Source organism: Sorex fumeus, unplaced genomic scaffold (assembly GCF_029834395.1).
Source record: "Sorex fumeus unplaced genomic scaffold, SorFum_2.1 ptg000111l, whole genome shotgun sequence".
Lineage (NCBI taxonomy): Eukaryota > Metazoa > Chordata > Mammalia > Eulipotyphla > Soricidae > Sorex > Sorex fumeus.
In genome coordinates, this window is record NW_026606168.1 from 7,721,209 (window position 1) to 7,742,536 (window position 21,328).

The following is a 21,328-nucleotide window of genomic DNA, read 5'->3' on the forward strand; positions in this document are numbered from 1 at the left end:
TCTCTTGAGGTTTCTCAAAATATTATAACAGAACTACCAAATGACCCAGCAATTCCACTCCTAGATATATATGCATATGCTCAAGAGAACTGGAAACCAGTGTTCAAAGAAAGTGCTGTACACAAATGTTTATAGCAACTAAACACAAATAGTCAAAATAGCAACAAATTTTGTCAGCTTTGTGGCAAATTCATGTACTAGTCATAAAAATGAGAAGTGCCATTTTTATTAACAGTATGGATAAATCTTAGTAGCATGAAATGAAACAAGCTGAGATACCAAATACCATGTATTACAGGATTTCATTTACTGTCCAGTAGGTAAATTAAGAGAGAAAGCAAATTAGTGGCTACCAGGAACTGGGATAAGGGAGAAATGGGAAGTACATGTTTCATGAGTCACTGTTTCCTTTGGGGATGATGAAGAGTGTTTTGGAGTTACTGGTGATGACTGCACAACACTGCGTTTAATTTCAATGTTTGGGTTTTGAGCATCACAGAGTGATGCACTAGGGCTTCTCCTGGCTATATACTCAGAAGTCACGACTGGCAGTGCATGAGGGACCAGGCAGTGCTAAGGGCTGGACCTGATCATCCAGCTAGGGAAGCATGCGTAGTCAGCCCTTGAAGCTACCTCTTCAGCCCCAAAGTATCATCCACTTTGGAGACAACTGTCTCGATTATATGTGACAACTGTTACTGCTATGGATCCATTATGAAAAATGTCTATTACTGCTAACCGATACACTGGTATACTATCACCATCTGAAGGGGTTGCTCCATGAAAATGGATAGGTATGGGCTAAGTACGTGGCTCAGTGAAATCAAGTTTTACACACACACACACACACACACACACACACACCCTTCCTGATAAAACACACACCCACAACAGCAGCTATAGTGCATGACAAAGTACATAATACTTTGTGTGTCCTGGCTAAAGAAATGAACATTAGTAGTCCACACTTCGTACGTAGGTCAAGTAGGTCTTTCACTAATGTTCACAGATGGGGTTTTCTTTTTTTTTTTTTTGAATTTTTATTAGTGAAACACCATGAGGTACAGTTGTAGATTTACAAATTTTTGTGCTTGGATTTTGGTCATATCATGATCAAATACCCATCCTCCACCAGTGCCCATTTTCCACCACCAAGGATAATATCCCTCTCCCCCCATTCCCCCCATCCCCCCTGCCACTGTGGCAGGGCATTCCTTTTTGTTTTCTCTCTCCTTTTGGGTGTTGTGATCAGCAAAAGAGGCATTGACTGGCAAACATGTTCAGTCCAGTCTACTTTCAACCTGCATCTCCCCTCCTGGGAGGATCCTCCAAACACCCTCCATTTGGAGATGGGGTTTTCTTTACAATCCAACCTCAATTTTACCACTTAATTTCACCTACCAAAAGACTTAATTTTCCTTCCTTACACTCAATATTTTGTTATATAGCTAGATCCTACAAAGAAATGGTTAGTAGCTTTCTAAAGTTTCTAATATGGTTTCTAATCTAAAATTCACTACTCATTATGCTGGAGAAAGAGTTCACAGGAGCTGAGCACATGTTCTGCACGCAGGAGACATGGGCTCAGTCCCCAGCAAGCACCACATGGTCCCCAGACCTATACTGAGAGCAAACCCCCACCCTGAACTGAAGCTGCTCCTCAGCACTGCCGGGTGTGGCCTAAAAATAAAAACAAAAATTCACTGTATATATTACAATTAAGCTAAATGTCCAAATGCATCAAAGGAAAAATGTTCATACCTTTTGACTGGATTTTTTCACAGTTTGGAGAAATTATAACACATTTGATTTTGTTTAACTTCATATGTTTGGTGACCTCCCGTAGGCCCATAACTAGTCGTCTCCTTGCTTTGGCTCTTGCGGGATCCTTTTGATAGATGCGTTCCTGGAAACTCACAAGCTCTTGGAGAAGAAGAGTCACACATTCATCAATCTCTTTGCAAAGAACCTGGTTACAATATCTGTAAAGAAAATAAAAAAGAGCTAAGTGCATGCTAATTTATTTTTGTTTAACTGTAAAATGGCTCAGAAAAAGAACACATCTGTTCATTCTTTAATCTTATACTCAGAAAAACAAGACAATTTCTCTGAATTACACCAGGATTCCTAAGAAGCTGAATCAAATGTTAGCTTGCAGTTGAAAAAAAGATAAAATGCTGGTGTAACAGTACAGTGATTAAGGTGCTTGCCTTGCATATGGCGGACCTGTGTTGAAGTCCCAATATCCCATATGGTTGCTCGAGCCTACTAGGTGTGATCTATGAGCACAGATCCAGAGGAAGCCCTGAGTACCACTGGGTGCAGCTAAAAGAACAAAACAACCCCCCCAAAAAATACAACCAAAAAATACATGAAATGTTTGGTAAATGTGTGTGTATATATATGTGTGTGTATATGTATATATACATATACACACACATATATATATACACACACACATATATGTGTGTGTATATACATCCACGGCCATGCTGGGACCACTCTCCACATGCCCGGACGGGCCTCATGCATGAAAGAACTGGCAGAAGAACCCAGGCATGTGGGTCCCGGGGCTGAAGTCTCCAAGTCTACTCGGATTGGGACTGGGCCTTCTCCACCTAGACCCTCCATCATCCAGTAGGTAGGCGTCACACCCACCAGCTGCTGCCAGCGCCAGGTTGGTCCCATCAATGACCAAGATGCAGAGACTATAAAACTCAGCTCCCGGAAGCACGCGGCCGCAAATGCGGCGACGCGACATCTTATTATCTTTCCTTTGGAGAACCTGGCAGGATACCAAAAGTATCCTGCCCGCATGGCAGAGTCTGGCAAACTTCCTGTGTCGTATTCAATATGCCAAATACCAGTAACAATGATGGGTCTCATTCTCCTAATCCTGAGAGAGCATTGAAATGGCTCTTTTAAAATCTCAGGGCTAGGAAGAAGGAGACGTTACTGGTGCCTGCTCGAGGAAATCGACAAATAACAGGATGATCGTGATCGTGATATATGTAAATATATGTATGTATGTGTATATATACTTACATATATATAATTATTTCATCCTAACAAATACTAAATTGTAATAGAAAAATAATTTCACAGATACTAACTGAACATTTATCCTACATGCTTAAATAAGTCAGTCTCTGGGCACTGTCTTCCTCAATCATAAAATAAGAGGCTGAGAAAATAAGACAGCCCCAGAGTCAGGGACTTGAGTTCTATCTGTGCATAGCATGCCAACTTCCCAGGTCCCCAGAGGACCACTGCATGTACAGCTAGTGAGTCAAAGCACTGCTGGGTCTGAGCACTGACCTGTGCAGCCCAACGGGACAATTACAGGCTCCCTGAGCTACTTGGGAGGCCCAAAAGGGGTGAAAGTTTTAGGGAAATCAATAAGATGACCCCATTAGTAAAGGTTTTTCTAGCTCTGAAAACATTATGGTTATGCAGAATGAATTCAGTAATCAAAACCAAAATGAAAGATGCCTTAAATTAAAAGTCAAATGTGGACAAGGATGAGGCTCAATGGCAGAATACATTTTACATTTATGAGGCCCTCAGTTTAATATCCAAAAACTAAAGAAAAATATATGCTTTTACGTTAGGCAAAGGAATAGAATGAAGCTCATGGTGAGTTCATGTTTAACTCAGAAAATACAGAAAAATAGAAAGAAAGTAACTGTAATACCACTATAGTACTTAATTTCAGGATACGATGTCAGTCAAGTTTACTTAATTCTTTGCATGCTCCTACTTGGCTACTTCTCAACCCTCCAACATGAGCTAGGTACTTAGAAAAAATGGTGCTATTTCTAATAGAGGAATAGCCACGCTGGTAAATTTTCATTTCTAAATAACATTATAGAGTGGAAAAAAAAATTTTTAAAGAGTATGAAACTTCAGAAGAAGTAGCACTGTCCTCCCATTGTTCATCGATTTTCTCGAGTGGGCCCAGTAACGTCTCCATTGTGAGATTTGTTGTTACTGTGTTTGGCATATCAAATACATCACGGGTAGCTTGCCAGGCTTTGCCATGCGGGCGAGATACTCTCAGTAGCTTGCCGGGCTCTCCATGAGAGTCAGAGGAATCGAACCCGGGTCCATCGGGCCGGCCACATGCAAGGCAAACACCATACCCGGAAGAAGTGCTATTATTAATTGAATAAACTTTGAGAAAAATTAACTATCATAATCAAAAGAATACAAAACTAAAGAATGCAATTAAGATATATTGAAATGCAACTTCTTTGATTCTTTCAAGCTGTTATTTCATACATATGCAGCATTTTATTCTCCAAGTGTTTCATTTGCTCCACATCTGTTATTTGACATTTAATTAACTCCCCAAATCTAAGTAAGAAGTAGTTGCTCAAAAACAATGGTACAAAGAAAAAGAACAGAACAAACTAAAGTGGTTTGGATTCAAAGATCTCAGATTTCATGTAGATTTCACACCTGGGTTTCTTTAATGTCATTTTTAAAGGTGAAATTCAATTTATAAAGACATTAAAAATCACCAAATCCTTAACAGCAAAAAATGTCTACTTTTTTTCCTTCACAAACTTTTTGCTTTTTGCTTGTTTTAAGGATTTTTTTTACTGAAGCATCACTACATGATAACGTTAATGTTAGGTGTGCACCACTGAGAATCTGCATTTCCCTTTATCCTATTTCATATCCACCCAGCCCCATCCCTCTAGCCTTCTCTCTTCTAGATGGAAATTTTCATGAGTTTACTTAGCATTTTTGCCAGGCAGGGGATTGAATCCAGTGCCTCACATATACAAGGCAAGTGCTTTACGGCTGAGTTATTTCTCTTGCCCCATGCAGATGGGCATCTAAAAACTTAGAAACAGGCCTGGGGTATGGTTCAAGAGCACAGCTTGCATGTAGAAGTCCTAGGTCTGATCCGTGATACTGCACAAAAAACAACAGCAAAAACAAAAAAACCTGCTTAAAATGTTGTATAATAGGTTCACTCCCTATGTTAAATTTCAGAAACTTGCTATCTAAGAGGTTTTTAGAAGAGCCAATAAAATAAAACAAAAAGCACTTGGAGGAGGAAAAAAACACTCACAAGCCAGCATTTTATGCATGAGACCAATTTCCAGGGTAAAATTACTATCCAACATAAAGAGTACATAACTGTCAAATCATTTTCACATGAATACTGACAGAAGGTGCATGCTTTAAATATAATGAAAACAGGGGCTGGAGCGATAGCACAGCGAGTAGAGTGTTTGCCTTGCAAGCGGCCAACATGGGTTCGATTCCCAGCATCCCACATGGTCCCCTGAGCACTGCCAGGAGTAATTCCATAGTGCAGAGGCAGGAGTAAACACTGAGCATCGCCGGGTGTGACCCAAAAAGAAAAAAAAATATATATAAAATGAAAACAGCTCTTAAAATCTGAAAGACAAAAACTGATTATCTTGGGTGTTTTATGTACACAACCAACAATACTTCACTCCAAACTACAATCAAGAAATTAAAACTGGGGCTGGGGCAAAAGTAGGGTGTTTACCTTGCATGCGGCTGACTTGGGTTTGATCCCTAGCAACCCCATACTGGCCTCTGAGCCCTGCCAGGAGTGACTCTATGCTCATGAATAGAGCCAGGAGTTATCCCTGAGCACTGCTGGATGTGACTATACCAAACTTTGTAAGGAGAATAAGAATGAAACTTACTCTCTAAATCTTTTGCTGTGGATTTTGGTTATTGTCGAAGATGCCATTGGACTCCCTATCCCAGAACTCGCTGGAGAGCCTTGTGACACGGGAGTCATACAGTACGGAGAATTCTGACTTGCTGGAGAGAGTGAAGTATCACTGGGCATGCTCAGTCCAGTATCTGCAGAGATGTGGGGTAAGAACAAAGAATTTAGGAACCTAAAGTGATGAAAAACTATATATTTATCAAAATTTCAGGTGGCAACTGTCATCTACGTCACTTTCAAATTCTTCAGAACTTAACAAATTGGGCGTTACTCATTTCACAAACATTTCTTATACTCTACAAAAATCACAATCTTCCTATACTTTTAAATACATGTACCTTAAAAAAAGGGGGGGAGGGGAGAATGTCTTCTGGTTCAGCCGCTGAAATGTAAAGCAACTTCTTTTAAAAAAAACTACAAATAGAACTTTCACATGACCCATTGACTCCCACTTGACAAAAAATAAAATAAAATAAAATAAAATAAAAGCAAAAACATTTATTTGGAAAAAAATTTGTACATTTTTATTATAGCAGCATTAAGTGCAATGTCAGGCTATAGAAACAACCCAAATGTCCAATGAAAGACAAATGCATTCATAAACTGTGATATAAAACACAGTGAAATATGAGGCATCTGTAAGAAAAGAGGAAATCTTTTTTGCTGCAATGAGGATGGAACTGGAGGGCATCATGTTATGTGAAGTGAGTCAGAGAAGAACAAATTAAAAATGATGGAAAAAAATCCAAAACCAATAACAAATGATGTCACACATCCGCAGTGCATAGACAATTCCGCTGCCGCTGGCAGTGGTGACTTCTACTGTCCCAGTTCACTCCTTGTCCAGCCACCACCCCATCTCCTTCTCCTTTGGGCTCTGCTTCTGTGTCCAGGCAGCTGTTCTTTCAGATGCTATCTCTGACTTGTTACTTCCTTCAACTCCTGCTTCCTTCCTAAAAAGCTAATATTTGTATCTAGGCCATGAGTTAGCAAGTTACACACATTTTAAAAAAGTCTCCCCAGTGAACTGTAAGCTTTTTGTGGCAGGATCAGTCTTACTGCAGTGTTGTTTTGGTTTTATTACACTTTCGTCCTCTCTACCCCGCCCCTAGCTACCAAAATACATGCGGTAGGTATCTGATAAACATTTGCTGAATTTACAGACAGATATACCAAGATATTAAAAAGCCTTCATATTTAATTCAGTAAGGGGAAATCCTAACAAAGTCTATTTTAGTCTAGAGGAACAGCACAGTGGCTGAAAGTACCTGCCCCCGCAACCCTGCAAGCATATGGTCATGAGTTCAAATCCCCAATTCCCATATGCACTCTGCACAATTCTGGCAGTTCTGCTATTTGACCTGACAACAGCCCTTCTGCACGTGATTCCAGGTGCCACCAAAAAAAATACAAAACAACAAAGTCTGTTTCAGCTGAAAGTAAACTCATTTTTTGAAACACAACTGAATACTAACAGTCTATGGGTAAATTAGACATAATTTTTTTTTTGCAAAAGAATAAGGAATATGGCAGCAGAGAAAGAAAATGAATGAGGTTGCTCTTAAAAACCTTTCTTCCACAACAGCTTAGAATATACAGTTCTGCACAAATCCCACGAGGAACCCTAAGTGCTAACTACTTAGAGGCAACTGAATCTAACTGACAAGCTGAACTCTGCACAGCACTGGGCTTTGCAATTCTTCAGTGTGGCCTATTTATTCATCTCACAGAGGCAAGAAAATCAATAACGGGCCCATAGAAAGAGTGCAGTGGCTTTGGAGCTCCTGTCTTGCAAGTGTGTGGCCATAAATTCAAATCCCCCATGTCCCACATTCACCGAGAAGCTCTGCTGCCTACCCTGGCTAGCACAAGGGATTTCCAGCCACACCAGAGCCAGGTGTGTGTGAACACCACAAAAAAAAAGGTGCACAATCGGCCAGCACCAGAACTATATGCACACGCAAGCACCAAGGCCAGGAAGTGCAAGCTCTGTGAAAGTCACAACCACAACTTGTGTGTCTCCACTAAGAGTGAGAGTCCTGGCAAGCACCATAAATTAGAGTACAAACCCACAGGGGGCCAGGGCGGGGACGGGACAGGGTTGCTGGGACACTGGTAAAGAGAAGCAACTGTTCTGGGTAGTGGGTGTGGAGTCAGACCGAGAGATGCATTAAGCTATGAATAATAGTATTGGGAGGACATGGTAATACAAACAATACTATTCATAATTAAACTACTGAAGGAAGGTTTTAGCAGTGAGCCAAGTGTGCGCGCACTATAACCCCCAGTGAGCACCAGGGCATGTAAGCCCAAGTTAGGTATGTGTGCAACCCCCACCCCTACCTCTGTCGTCACAACAGCAATGACTCGGAAGGAAGGGGGCAAGAAATGGTAAGAAAGAAAATTCATTACAAAGGCCAACAACTAAGACTCAATGAAAAATAGCCCTGCAAAGATAGTCAATAGTGCTCTGTAAGACAACATGTAAATTTTTTGTGTGTAACATTACAGATGAGATTTCACATGCTGAAGTCATTATTATAAGGAGTCACGAAAAATCAGGACTAAAGAAGTCTCAAAAAATGGTTTATAGGCCTACTAGAAACTAACACTTGGCCCCCTTGCTCATTTTAACTCACCTTCAGTGAGAATGAAAAAGACAAACTCCAGATGATTTTACTCATGTGCAGAGTATGAAGAAACAAAGTAAGAATTTTAGACAATCCCTTGTGGAAATAGCCAAGATCAGGCAGTAGAACCTGAACTGAGGACGCTTGAGGGGGTGTGGAGAAAAGAGGCCTGGAGATAATGGACATGGACGGATCCTGGCACTCTGATGGCATGGAATAGTAGCACTTCAAGTACAAAACAATAGTACTGTACTGTTGTAAATACACACATGAACTTTTTTAAATGTATTTTTTTAAGAGGAGAGTGGCAAGTCCTGGGCACTTTAGTGGTGGTAAAGGTGCAGTAACTTTAACATCAAAACCACAAATATTAACGCTACTGTAATCTTTTTATATACACCACAATAAAAATTTAAGAAAAAAGTAAATATCTTCAAAAGAAGCCTCTCAAAACCCGAATTTCTAAAAAATATGAAACCCATCCTCTTAGAAACAAAAAGATTGATAACCTACTTACCAACTGAAATACTCATGCCACTCTGTGGAAAGGAGCAACCAGATGAACTTACCTTCCTGGGAAACAATTTCCTGTGGCAAATCATCAATAAAATCTAAGTGCATTTCTACTGCTTCCTCGGGTCCCATAAGATTATGGTCCACAGTCAGACGGCCCTTCTTTTCCTCTCTTTCTTTCAAAATAACCTAAAAGTCATTGCCAGTCTTTAATTACTGATCATTTTTAAGCTGAGTGATAAAATAGTCACTCTTACACAGTTACAGTATTTCATCCAAATATGGGTATGTTTAGTTGGCTACAAGTATTTGACTGGCAAAATGGTAAATTTAACACAGGCAAAAAGAAGTACTATCTTCTTTCTGTGGCTGAAAGAAGTACTATCTTCAAGATGAGGTACGCCAGAGCACTACTGCAGTGGTAGGGCACTTACTTGCCTTGCACACGGCTGACCTGGATTTGATCCCAAGTATCCCATATGGTTGCCCAAGCCCACCAGGACTGATCTCTGAGCACAGAGCCAAGAGTAAACCCTGAGCACTACAGGGTGTGGCTCAAAAATCAAACTGAATCCACAATAAAAAACTCTATAGCTGTCAAAAAAAAAATCCCCCCAAACCAAAAAACCCAAAACCAGTAACTGTCAAAACTCATCTATTACATCCCTATGCGATTCTTTAAAACTTCAAATCCTGGGTGACATACTAGAATTAGTAACAATAACAAAAGGTGCCATGAAAGATTTAGAAACTGGGTCATACAGTCACATTAGATTGACATTTTGTAGTTTTCGATTATTTGGACAGAATACCTCTTTCTGCACCTCTTTTAACAACAGTGAGTGGAGAGTAAGAGAGTTATTGTTCCAGATCTACAGATAAGCAAGAGGAGGATGAGAACTACCTGCTTGCAGCTACCTAATATATTATTCAAATCCAGGATTTCTAACGGTTCGGGTCCAATGCTCCTTTCCTGGGCCACACTCAGTGGAGCTGTATATGTGGGAGGGGCCCCCAACAGTGCAAGATACTCCTAGCCTGTTGAGCTCTCTTGGGACCTAGGAGCCAACGTGTCCTGTGGTGGTTTTTCAAGAATTCATTCTCCAGAACCTTATTCAACACAGGATGGTACTTGGTGTTGATGACTCCCCAAGCCTCACATGAACTCTCATAAGGCTGCATGATTGTGACCATTCCCTGGAATTCCGCTACAATGTCACAACTACCTTCACGAAACAAAGCTATGTTGAAAAATAAACATACACAGATTTTGGCTTACCTTTTTAAGTGCTGTGGGCCGTTTTAGTTTTGCAATATCCTTCTCTTTCCCTTTTTTTGCTTTAGAAGAGGAAGCAATGTCCAAAGAATTAAAGGATGTCAAGCAGGCCTGACCTTTGGCTAAAGGCTTTCGATTGGCAGAATCTTTAGTGTGAAACGAAGCTGCAGTGACCACTGGAAACAAACACGAACATTAGTTATACTATTATAGTCACCATCAAAAACTCCAAAAATTTCTAATAATAAACAAGACCAGCATCTTCTCACGGGAAAAAATATAAGCTACAGAACGTCATGGCTATACAGTGTCCCTCAGAGAGCCTTCATCCATCTTTCTTGCCTCCCTAGGAGAAAGACAAAGCACCGCTAATTTAGAGGCCCCCAACCAGAACAGTCTACCATAGCATCTGCAAAGCATGGTAGTTCCTTGAGTCTGGTTCTCAGCCAGGACCGTTACACTCTGCAGCATCCAAACCCTGTAACTCTCCTTATTCCTATTAAATGTGCCACACACAATGATCACCCCCAATGAGCTACTCCCTGGTCCCACCCATCTTCGCTCTTCACCCCACCCCTGGATTTATCTGCTACTCCTTTCCTTTTGCATCTTTCTCCGCATTTCTCTCTGTCAGTGGAGAATTATGAGGCCCCCTCGGGGCCATGCTCAATACCGCGGAGCAATTATTCATGCCTGATACCCTTCTCCTGCTAGTCCCAACCCTCGGCAGGCAGGCTCTCTCTACACTCAATCTTCTTACTTGAGCAGAGCTGTATTCCTGCCATCTCCCGAGCAGACAGTCCAATACAAATGTAAAGGCCCCCAAAAAGGAGACAGCAGGAATCCTTACTCCTGTCCAAGGCTCATCAATCTCTATTTTAAAAATGTTATTTATTATTATTTGTTACTGAATCACCATGAATAAAGTTACAAAGTTGTCCATAATTGGGTTTCAGTCACACAATGTTCCAACATCCATCCCTTCACCAGTGTACATTTTCTATCATCAATATCCTCAATTTCCCTCCTTCTATGCCCACACACTTCTATGACAGACACTTCTCTCTCTCCCTCTCTCTCTCCCTCCCTCTCTCCTCCCCCCCTCTTCCCCTCCCTCCAGCCCGCCCTCCCCCCCCCCATTTTGGTTATTATGGTTTGTGTACAGGTACTGTAAGGTTATCATGTATCTCCCTTTACCTACTTTCAGCACTCAATTCTTGTCCATCCTCTACTCTGTTTTTTTCTAGAGTCTGTCGCCACACCCAGTAGCGCTTTGGAGGTTATTCTGAGCTCTGCGCTCCGGGGTCACTCCAGCAATAGTGAGGCAGGGCCATGTGGTGCTGGGGATCAAACCTGGGCCTCCCACATACAAAGCAAGAACCCCGAAAGTCTCTGAGTTAGTCCCTGGCCCCAATCCACTCTGCTCTTACCCCACCTCTGGACTGATCTCCTATTCCTTCCCTCTTGCATCAAGTGCTTCTAGAACTCAGTCCATTCCCAACAAACTTACATCTCACAGAAGAAAAGAAAAAGGCAAACCAGGCTGGGAAGATGGCACAAAAAGTGTGCGTGCTCAGCAGGCGCCTGGATTTGACGCCAGGCCCAGAACAGTCCCCAGCAGCCCTGGAGAAACAGCCTCCCTATGGATGGACAATGAGGTGCGGGGAGGCCCCGAGTACTGAAACCAAACAAGCACCTCCACCCCTCAGAGAATAACGGCAACCAACGAAATTCCTTTCTGACTGGCCTTCCCCTTAAACTGCCTTTCCTTCCTTGTTAACAAGCCAGCACATACCACTGGTGACTAACACTTCAATGAAGTTTAATTAACACAAATTGTAGCACCAGCGCCAACATGTTCCACAGTCCATTCTTTCCCATCACCCCTTCCTGGTCCCTGCAATCGCCAGTGTCAAGGTGGCATGTAACACCACAGGTGCCGCATTTTAATGCTCTGAATCTGCACTCCAGTGATTTTCAGGGGCAACAGCTTCTCCCTCAATTCATTCCTTAATGTTTGTGACATTACACTCTCCTTGTTTCTGATTCTTCTTCTAGCCCTAAGCATGAATATTCCACAGCTTTTATCCCTAATTAACTTTTCCCCAGTTTTCTTTCCACTGACAATCGTTCCTATTTCCACAGCAACACTGAGGGGCAGATGAAGTCAGCGTCCCCCTTTTCTTTACCTTCCCCCCCAGCCCCGGTTTTTTCACCCAGCTGTGCTTAGGGCTTACTCCCGATGAGCTTATAGGGGTGTTGGGGCTCAAACCCGGGTCAGCCACGAGAGCACCTTACCCAGTATACTATCTCTCCAAGCCCTAGTTTCTCCGGCTTCTCAATGAAGTTGTTGGTCAATAAATGAATGAATAAGTAAATACATAACGTAGGAGCAAGCGGAAAAAGCAGGGTTGCAGGGTTGTGAGCACATGCCTGACCTGGCTACAATCTCTGCTTCACAAGGTATAGTTCTGGAGACCCCAAGTTCCCCAGGGCCCCTGGAAAAACCACATCCCAGCACTCAACTACCAGGCTGGTTGGCCAAGTATCACCATTAGTGGCCCCCAGCACCCTGCACACTAATTGGGAGACTCAAAATAAATAAAAAATAAATAACCAGGTCTCCACAAAAAACACTTCAAATACAAGGCAAAACATCTATTCTTCTAAACAAAATACTTTTTCCAGGGCTGGAGCGATAGCACAGCGGGTAGGGCGTTCGCCTTACACGCGGCCAACATGGCCGACCCGAGTTCGATTCCTCTGCCCCTCTCGGAGAGCCCGGCAAGCTACCGAGAGTATTCGATATGCCAGACACAGTAACAACAAAGTCTCCAATGGAGACGTTACTGGGCCCGCTCGAGCAAATCGACGATCAACGGGAGGGCCTTTTATCTTGTCCAACAGGATCATAGTCTTTCTCACTATTACAGTCTTCCTCCAAATAAGACTGGAATCATCCTGAAACTGTTTCTATGCACTAATGGTGGAAAATAAAATAAAAATCATCAAATCCTATCAACTTCTTACAATCCTTTCAGGCCTTGGTCTCATCCTTCTCTTGGACTTCTCAAGATAGTTAATGCCTGCCCAATAAACACTTTCCAAAACAATTACTGGTGACAGGTTAGACGTTAATCTATCCATCAAGAATCCTACTCCCGTTTAAAGCCAATTCCAAATGCTATCTTATATGAAGTCATTTCTAAGACCCCCCTTGTATCTTGCAGCCAGCATACTTCATTCTCCTCAGAAACTCTGTTCTTTCCTAAACAACTGTGTATAAGCCATTTGGGTATAAGCCAATCTCCCCAACCAGATCACAAAAATATCTTAATAAACATTCTACAAGTTCCTAACATCATGTTCTACATGTATTTATACATATACATATTATATGTATACGGTGTGTATATATATAAACATTTTCTAGAAGAGTCGAAATTGTAACACTAAATCAATCAAAATAGTCAGGCTTATTATCTCTTCCCATAATACTCAGTATCTACTGAGAGATTATAACTGAGACACTCTGCATGCACTACCTTGTCTTCTCAAATGATGTAGGGGCAGAGATACTGCCAGTGGCCTGACAGTGCAGTGCTCACAGCCAGCACTTCTGGGGTCTACCAATAATGTCACATAACACCGATGCTATTAGGAGCCCATTGGGGCCACACCAAGTGCTGCTCAGGAGGTTATGGGGCAGGGGGCCATCAGTGCAAGCCACAGACCTGGAAGCCTCCCACATGGAAGCCTTGCATGTACTCTACCCTTCTGAGCCAGGTTCCCAGTCTCGTACTATGACTTTAACCAACAACTTCTTAAAATTAATGTTCATACCAAATGGGCAACTAACCATAAGCTTAAATACTTTATAAGATGAACTAAAGTTACACTGTTACTTTGTTGTTGCAAGAAAAGCAGCAAGAACAGCAAAAAGAGACAATTCAATTTTTCTCCAACCCCAGAGCTTATACTGGAGTCTTTCCCTTTCTTTTATCTTATCCCTCATCCTCTAAAACAAAGGCTATAAAAAGAGACAATGCAGCACTAGAGCTGCTGAGCTCTAAGTTCTATGAGATTAGATAAAATAGAAATGACTATGTGGGTAAAAAGCCAAAATCATTTTCTCTCACCCACACACACGCAACTTTATCACAACTCCCAAGTTTCCCATTTGCTTTTAAATGGGATCATTTAAGAGAGGCAGAATCAAATTACTTAGGACTTTTTTGGTGGTATCAAGCCTGGGACCCCACTGCTGAGCTACAGTCCCCGGTCCTATTTATGATTTCTGTTTCAAACTTTGAAGGAAAATATTTTGGTTGCTCAAAACACAAGCCACTGGATTTTCAACAGAGGACCTGAAAGAACAAACAATACTGGTAGCTCAAGAAAGGATTCCAGGAGCATGAAGAGTCAGCCGTGGGCTGGGCATTAACAGCAGGGGGCGCTAAACTGACCAGAGCAGTCTGTGCAGGAGAGACGGCCAGGGAAGGCAGGAAGGGTGACAGGTGAGAGAGTACCTGGGTCTGGCTTTACTCCTGGTGACAGGAGCAGCCGCCAGAAGGCTTGGAGCAGTGGTGTCTGTTCTAAAGGCTGACCCTCCTTCAGAAAGGCTGAGTTAGAGGGAGGGCAGTCGGGGTAGGGGTGTGGCGGAGGGTCGTGAGCACGAGAACAGAGGCTTCCTGGGCCACAGATCAGAGTTGGTGAGGAGCTACACTCTGGACTCTTGTTTTTAGATACAATTTAGGTTAGCAATATCCAAAATACATTAACAAAGCCCAACAGCAAATTCTCTGACGTTCTTACCTGTGCAAGACAGGGGCCTGGTGTTCGTGATCTGCCGTGCTTTCATGGCTTGCTGCTGCTTTTCCAGGGCTGCCAACATGTCCCCCAAGTCTAGCTGAACAGGTGTTTTATTCTTCTTTCCAGCAGCCTTTGATAAAGCTTCCTGCAAGGCAACAATCAGAACATTTGTTGTTTTTTTGCTGTAGTATGAAAATATGGTAATTTAAGACGACTCACTTTTTCAACCACTGGTCCAAGCCTACCAACTGATACTGGTTCATATAAATGAGTACATACCTGTAATTTTTTTTGCTCCATACTTATTTCAGAATATTCTTGAGCTGTGGCAAGGGCTGCTGCTAACGCTTTCTTCTTCTGACTTTTTGCACGTTTAGGAACTGAGGTTGTAATGGGAATTGGAGTCTGCACTATGTTGATTGGTGAGTTTTCAGGTAAATCATCCAACTGAGTAAGGGAAACAGAAAAATATGTTCATGATCCCTTAGAACCCCAATCATAAGGAAAGACAATCCAAACTGTGGGTTGCTTAGGGGTGTAACTGACTAGACACAACAAAGGATTAATGCCTTAGAGAACTGAGGGAGTTGCGGGAACCGCTCCAGGCTGGGGAAAAGAAGAGAGCAGACTGCAACAGGGGAAGCTTCTCTGGATCCTGGACTAAACACAAAACAACTCTGCTCCAAAGTAAATTTTGTTCAAATAAGCAGTATTTTAGTACAGACTGTGTATCGTGTAGTGTCAATTAACGGTTCTATGTTTACCGTTTTAACTAAAGAGTCTGTGTTTTCATTCTACGAAGGAAATATTAAGGACTGAACTGTTTCTTAATATTTAATATTTCTTAATATTTCTACCATGCTGCCCCCAGATCTATGTTTAATATTTTTCAACATAATTTTTTAAATGTTCCATTTTGTTAATTACCATTTTTCTTAAAGGTCACTCATCATTTTGGGGGGGCGGGGAGGTGAGCCACACACAGAGGTGCTTACTGATGGCTCTGTGCTCAAATACACTCTGGTGGTGCTTGGGAGACCATATGGGAATCCGGGAATTGAGTCAGCCACGTGCAAGGCAAGCGCCTTCCATCACACTCTCATTGGCCCCAAAAGTTACTCACCACTTTTGAAGAAAGTTTCTGTTGAATATTCTCATCTTTAGCATTTCCATTTTCATTCAATTCTCGAAATCTGTTTTCATCCTGAAAAGTATCACATTTTAAGTAAAAAAGAGAATTTAGATTAACTTTCTTTTTGTCTGATCGTGCTCAGGGCTTCCTCCTGGCTCTGCACTCAGGGATTTCTCCTGGCAGGGCTTGGGGACCCCATGTGAGGCTAGGGCTCAAACCTAGGTCGGGTGCATGCAAGGCAAACACCCTACTGACTGTACTCTCTCTCCAGGCCTCAAAGCAATAAACTTTTTTTTTTTTCGCTTTTTGGGTCACACCCGGCAATGCACAGGGGTTACTCCTGGTTCATGCACTAAGGAATCACTCCTGGTGGTGCTCGGGGAACCATATGGGATGCTGGGAATCGAACCCGGGTCGGCCGCGTGCAAGGCAAACGCCCTACCTGCTTGTGCTATTGCTCCAGCCCCAAAGCAATAAACTTTTAAGAAAAACTTAATAATTCTAATTAACAGCAGTGAAAACTGGGGGAAGAATTTTTAACTTTTTAGTACTGGTATTTTAAGTCATTCTTTTGGAGGGGCCCCCAAAAACGTGTGCAGGTAACTCTAGGGGCCACTCCCGGCAGTACTTGGCCAACTACACTGGACGGTTCGAGTTTAGGGCACCAGAATACTGTGTGGCACTGCCCTGCAGTGCTGAGGGGCACAGGTTCCCCCACTCCCCCACCCCTGTGTTGCTCAGGGGGCATGCAGTGCTGGAGATCATCCAGGGTCTTATGTACACCTCTGGCTCCTGTTCTCTGCCCCACCAACTTAAATCAATCTGAAGAGAATACATAATCTCACTGGGCCAGAGCGACAGTAACTCCAGAGGGCTATGGTACCTGTCCCATCACACGATTCCCCAGGTCTTGCCAGGGATGATCCCTGAGCAAAGAGCCAGGAACAAACTTTGAGGACCACCAGGTGTGGCAAAGAAAAAAAAAAGAAAAAATCTAATTTTTCCTATTAAATGTAATTAGCAACAGGGACAGGTCAAATATGTTCACCTCTGGATCTCTTCATCTACAAATACATTAGTAAAATTCCTCACCTTAGATGTATGTATTAAACAGACTCAAAAGGGATTTTGTTGAGACAAAAGGTGGCCCAAAGGGGCAGAGTTCATGCTTTGCATGCGGGGCCCTTAATCTATCTCCAGCACCACCTGGTTCCCCAAGCACCACAGGGAGCAAACCTGAGCACCACCTGGGGTGGCCCAGACACACACACCCAAAGTACAAAGAAAGAATGTGCCAGCATAATCACTGTCATCTTCCCCCATCCCTTCCCTCAGAGGTGGTGGCAGCTCCATGATCAGAGGCTGCACTTGGTGCCTTCACACGTGGGTGGCGATCGTGTTATCTGGGGGTTATGCGGCCTCGCTGCAGCAGACATTTGGTACTTCGTTGTGGCACCAGAGATCTCAGAGGGAAATGCAGTGAGGATGACACCAGGCAGAGGCAGCAGTGTTGAGGACGGAACTCAGGGTTTCGTGGCTATACGGCAGGCAGGCTTTATCCCGAGCTATCTATAGGCCCATCTCAAAAACTTCCTGACCAATATTCTCCAAACAATGAAAACTGTATCTCTAAGTATATGCATGGAACCCATCATATGGTGAAATGCAAATACCAGACCTCTGAAATGCATACACTACGTGTGTCTGTGCGTGTGCACGCGCACGCGCGCGCCTTGTTTGATGCCAGCAATCAAACACCAATGCATTCAGGCCACACATATACAATATTCGAGACGTATGCTCAAATCTTTTAAGTCTATTACGATGGTCATTTAGCATGGTATTCATCTCCATTTTTGTTTACTCTATGCTCAATTATTAAGCCATTTTACAGAAACTATGAGCTGATCAAAACAAGTTACTCAAAGAAGTTGAGTGACTTACCATATTAATTACAACCAAATTCTACCCATTCTTTCTTTTTTTTTAATTTTTTTTAATTTTTTTTTATTTTATTATTTTTTTTTAATTAGTGAAACACCATGAGGTACAGTTGTAGATTTACAAATTTTTGTGCTTGGATCTCGGTCATACCACGATCAAATACCCATCCCTCCACCAGTGCCCATTTTCCACCACCAGGATAATATCCCTCCCCTCCCATCCTCCCATCCCCCTATCCCCCCCTGCCACTGTGGCAGGGCATTCCCTTTTGTTTTCTCTCTCCTCCTGGGTGTTGTGATCAGCCAAAGAGGCATTGAGTGGCAAACATGTTCAGTCCAGTCTACTTTCAACCTGCATCTCCCCTCCTGGGAGGATCCTCCAAACACCCTCCACTTGGTGTTCCCCTTTCTATCTGAATTGTCCTTTCCCCTAGAATACCCAGCTGGCCTCTAAGTTATGGAGTAATTCTCCTGGTGTTGCTCTCAGCTATTCTTGTCTACCCATTCTTTCAAATCAACCCTGTAGTTCCTATGTTGCCCCAAATTCAAAATGACCCGTTCCTCCTTCCAAGCAGGGCTATGCTTGAGCAACACTAAGGCGCGAACAGTCTCCTATCTCTCTCTGACACAGCAGCCACCTGGAGGACATGTCCTTCCACCTCAATGAATTATTCAGAGCACTTTACATATGTAATAAGCCTGCAACCCAGAGGGTGGTAGAATAATGAAACAGAAATATTGCAATCAGGGCATAAACTCCCAATTAATGAAAGTGAAATAGCCTCTTTTCTTCAAGATTCTCCCCCTGACTGGCAATGCTAATTAAGCTGAACTAGTCAAACAGTCAAAACCCTGACATTAGATCAAACAACAAAAACAAACTATTTAATACTGCGACAAGTAATTTATAATGTAATAGAGGAGCCACGTATCAAGACATAAAAAGTAGGGCCCTGAGGGGCTGGAGCATAGCAGATAAGGCTTTGCACACGGCCGACCCAAGCTCGATTCCCAGCATCCCATATGGTCCCCTGAGCACCGCCAGGAGTAACTCCTGAGTGCAGAGCCAGGAGTAACCCCTGAGCATCGCGAAGTGTGACTGAAAAAGCAAAATAAATAAATAAGAGTAGGGCCCTGAGCACCACCACATGTGGCCTGGTGGGTCCCCACCACTGCATCCTCTGTCCCTAACATCCAACCACCTGGCCTGGAGTGGCTTCAGGTCCCTTGAGCACTGTTTGGCAGAACCTCTCCACCACCAAAATTTCATAAAAGACATAGCAAGTACTTTTCATAAGTTGTTTACAATGTAACAAACCAAGTTTTTGAATGAAAACTTTTGCCACACCAGTTTATAAACAGAATTTGAGCAGTACCTCAAAATATAAAGACTCAGAATTAGGGTCGCCTCTGTGAGACTGAGTGGGGTTTAACTGCTTATTATCTTGTCTCTTCTGCAAATTCTGTCTTCTTTCTGAGGAAGTGCTATGTCCTCGGCATCTGAAACCAACCTAAGGAAAGCCCAGAGAGAAAACAATTTTATTATATTCAAGAAAATGTTTTATTCAATTACAATATATTTGCAGAAAAGTCTAAGTATACAACTGGAATTTCCATGAAGAGCATAATTTGCTATGAAACATTAAAATTTTTGATAAAGCCATTATAAGGAAAAATACAAACGTGACAATTAACACAAGATGTTTAGTTCCTTGGGAGGTAAATGTTAACACACATTTTCATAAGAAACAACCAGAACTGCCAATAACCCAGATGCCCTTCACATGCACAAGGGCTAACGAGCTTTTGCTACTCCAGACGATGAAACAGTGAACAGTCACTAGAAAAGAATGAACAATTATTAATCCCAAGGACCTGCGTGAATCTCCACAGGCCCAGTAAGGGAACAAGTCTACCTTTTTATATAAAGCAAAACGAGCAGCTATGTGTACTATACATATTAGTATATACAAGTATATATATAATACAATAATACAATTATTATAATACATGTTGTATAATAATAATACAAGTATTATTTAGCTATAGTCACCATGGATAACTTTACACTCCTAAAGTGGAAGTACCAGTACCCAAAACTTAACATTTTAAACAGAACCTAAAAAATGCAAGAGCTGGAGAATTAGTTCCAGAAGGGCGGGAAAGTCTGGGGGCATTCTTGAGAAACTGGCGGGGGGCAGGGGGGTGGAAGCAGCAGGCACACTGGTGTTGGGCGTGGTGCTGGAACAATATACGCATAAAGCCATCATTAACAGTGTGAAAATCACAGCACCCCGGTAAAAAGGGAGAATGAGGGGAGTACGCAGAACCTGAAACAGCCCTACACTGAGATGCTGGTACACAGAGCCTAGACGATATCAAAATAACGACATAGACTTGTGGCCACCGAGTAATCCCAGGCTGAGCAACTAGGCTAAGAAACATGCTGGTGCTGGAGAGATGGTGCAGTGGGCTGTAGCCCTGCGTGGGACCCCAGCCACGCCACACTGCACCATGGAGAGCAACACCTGAGAACCGCACTAGGAGTGCCAGGACCACTAGGTCTGAGTGGGAAGGACTGGGAGGGGGAAAAGAGGAGGAGAGAAAGGAGGAAGAGAGAAAGAGAGAGAGAGAAAGGGAGGGGGGTAGAAAGAGAGGGAGAGAAGGGAAGAGAATGGGGAGGGAGGGAGAGAAAGAGAGAGGTAAGGAGGGAGGGAGTGGAGAGGGAGAAAGATAGGGAGAGAGAGGAAGGGGAGAGGGGCGAGAGGTACAGAGGGAGAGAGAAAGGGAGGGGAAAAGAAAGGGGGAGGTGAAGGTAGAAATGTGCTAATAGACTTTTCTATTCTTAGAAAGTAGGCTATATGGCATCATTATCAATGTCATAAGGCAAATCTAATTCTTCTTAAACTTTTTGTTTGTTTGGTTTGGGGTCACAATCAGCAGTACTCAGGGCTTGCTACTGGTTCTATATCAGGGACCAGTCCCCGCAGTTCTCAGGGGACCATATATGATGCTGGGGATAGAACCCAGGTCAGCCATATGCAAAGCCAGTGCCTACCCACTGTACTATCTCTCCACAGACTCTTAACGGCTGAATAGTGGTTTCTAGAGGAGAATGCTATGAGAAGGATTAGAAGACTCAAGCTTCCATAACCCATTTACTCAATAAAAGAGAAAGAAATCTAGGAACAAGCATATGAAGAATATGTATACGTACAGAAACTCGGAAATATGTAATTTCCAGAAAACCAAACTACTGAAAAAGAAACATAGATGTACTGCTTTCTTGTGCAGAAAGAT

At 42.6% G+C, this 21,328-nt stretch overlaps 1 protein-coding gene across 2 annotated transcripts in view; it reads right to left on the reverse strand.

The window, feature by feature from the left end:
• Nucleotides 1–21,328, reverse strand: part of SECISBP2L (SECIS binding protein 2 like) — a 66,479-nt gene that overhangs the window by 13,525 nt on the left and 31,626 nt on the right. For both annotated transcript variants that reach the window (XM_056135418.1, XM_056135419.1), the window contains 8 exons: nt 19,405–19,539; nt 16,077–16,157; nt 15,233–15,400; nt 14,957–15,098; nt 10,145–10,317; nt 8,922–9,054; nt 5,694–5,856; nt 1,762–1,982 (listed from right to left, as the gene is read on the reverse strand). In XM_056135418.1, coding sequence (XP_055991393.1) covers nt 1,762–1,982; nt 5,694–5,856; nt 8,922–9,054; nt 10,145–10,317; nt 14,957–15,098; nt 15,233–15,400; nt 16,077–16,157; nt 19,405–19,539 — 1,216 coding nt within the window. The remainder of the gene's footprint in view (nt 1–1,761; nt 1,983–5,693; nt 5,857–8,921; nt 9,055–10,144; nt 10,318–14,956; nt 15,099–15,232; nt 15,401–16,076; nt 16,158–19,404; nt 19,540–21,328) is intronic.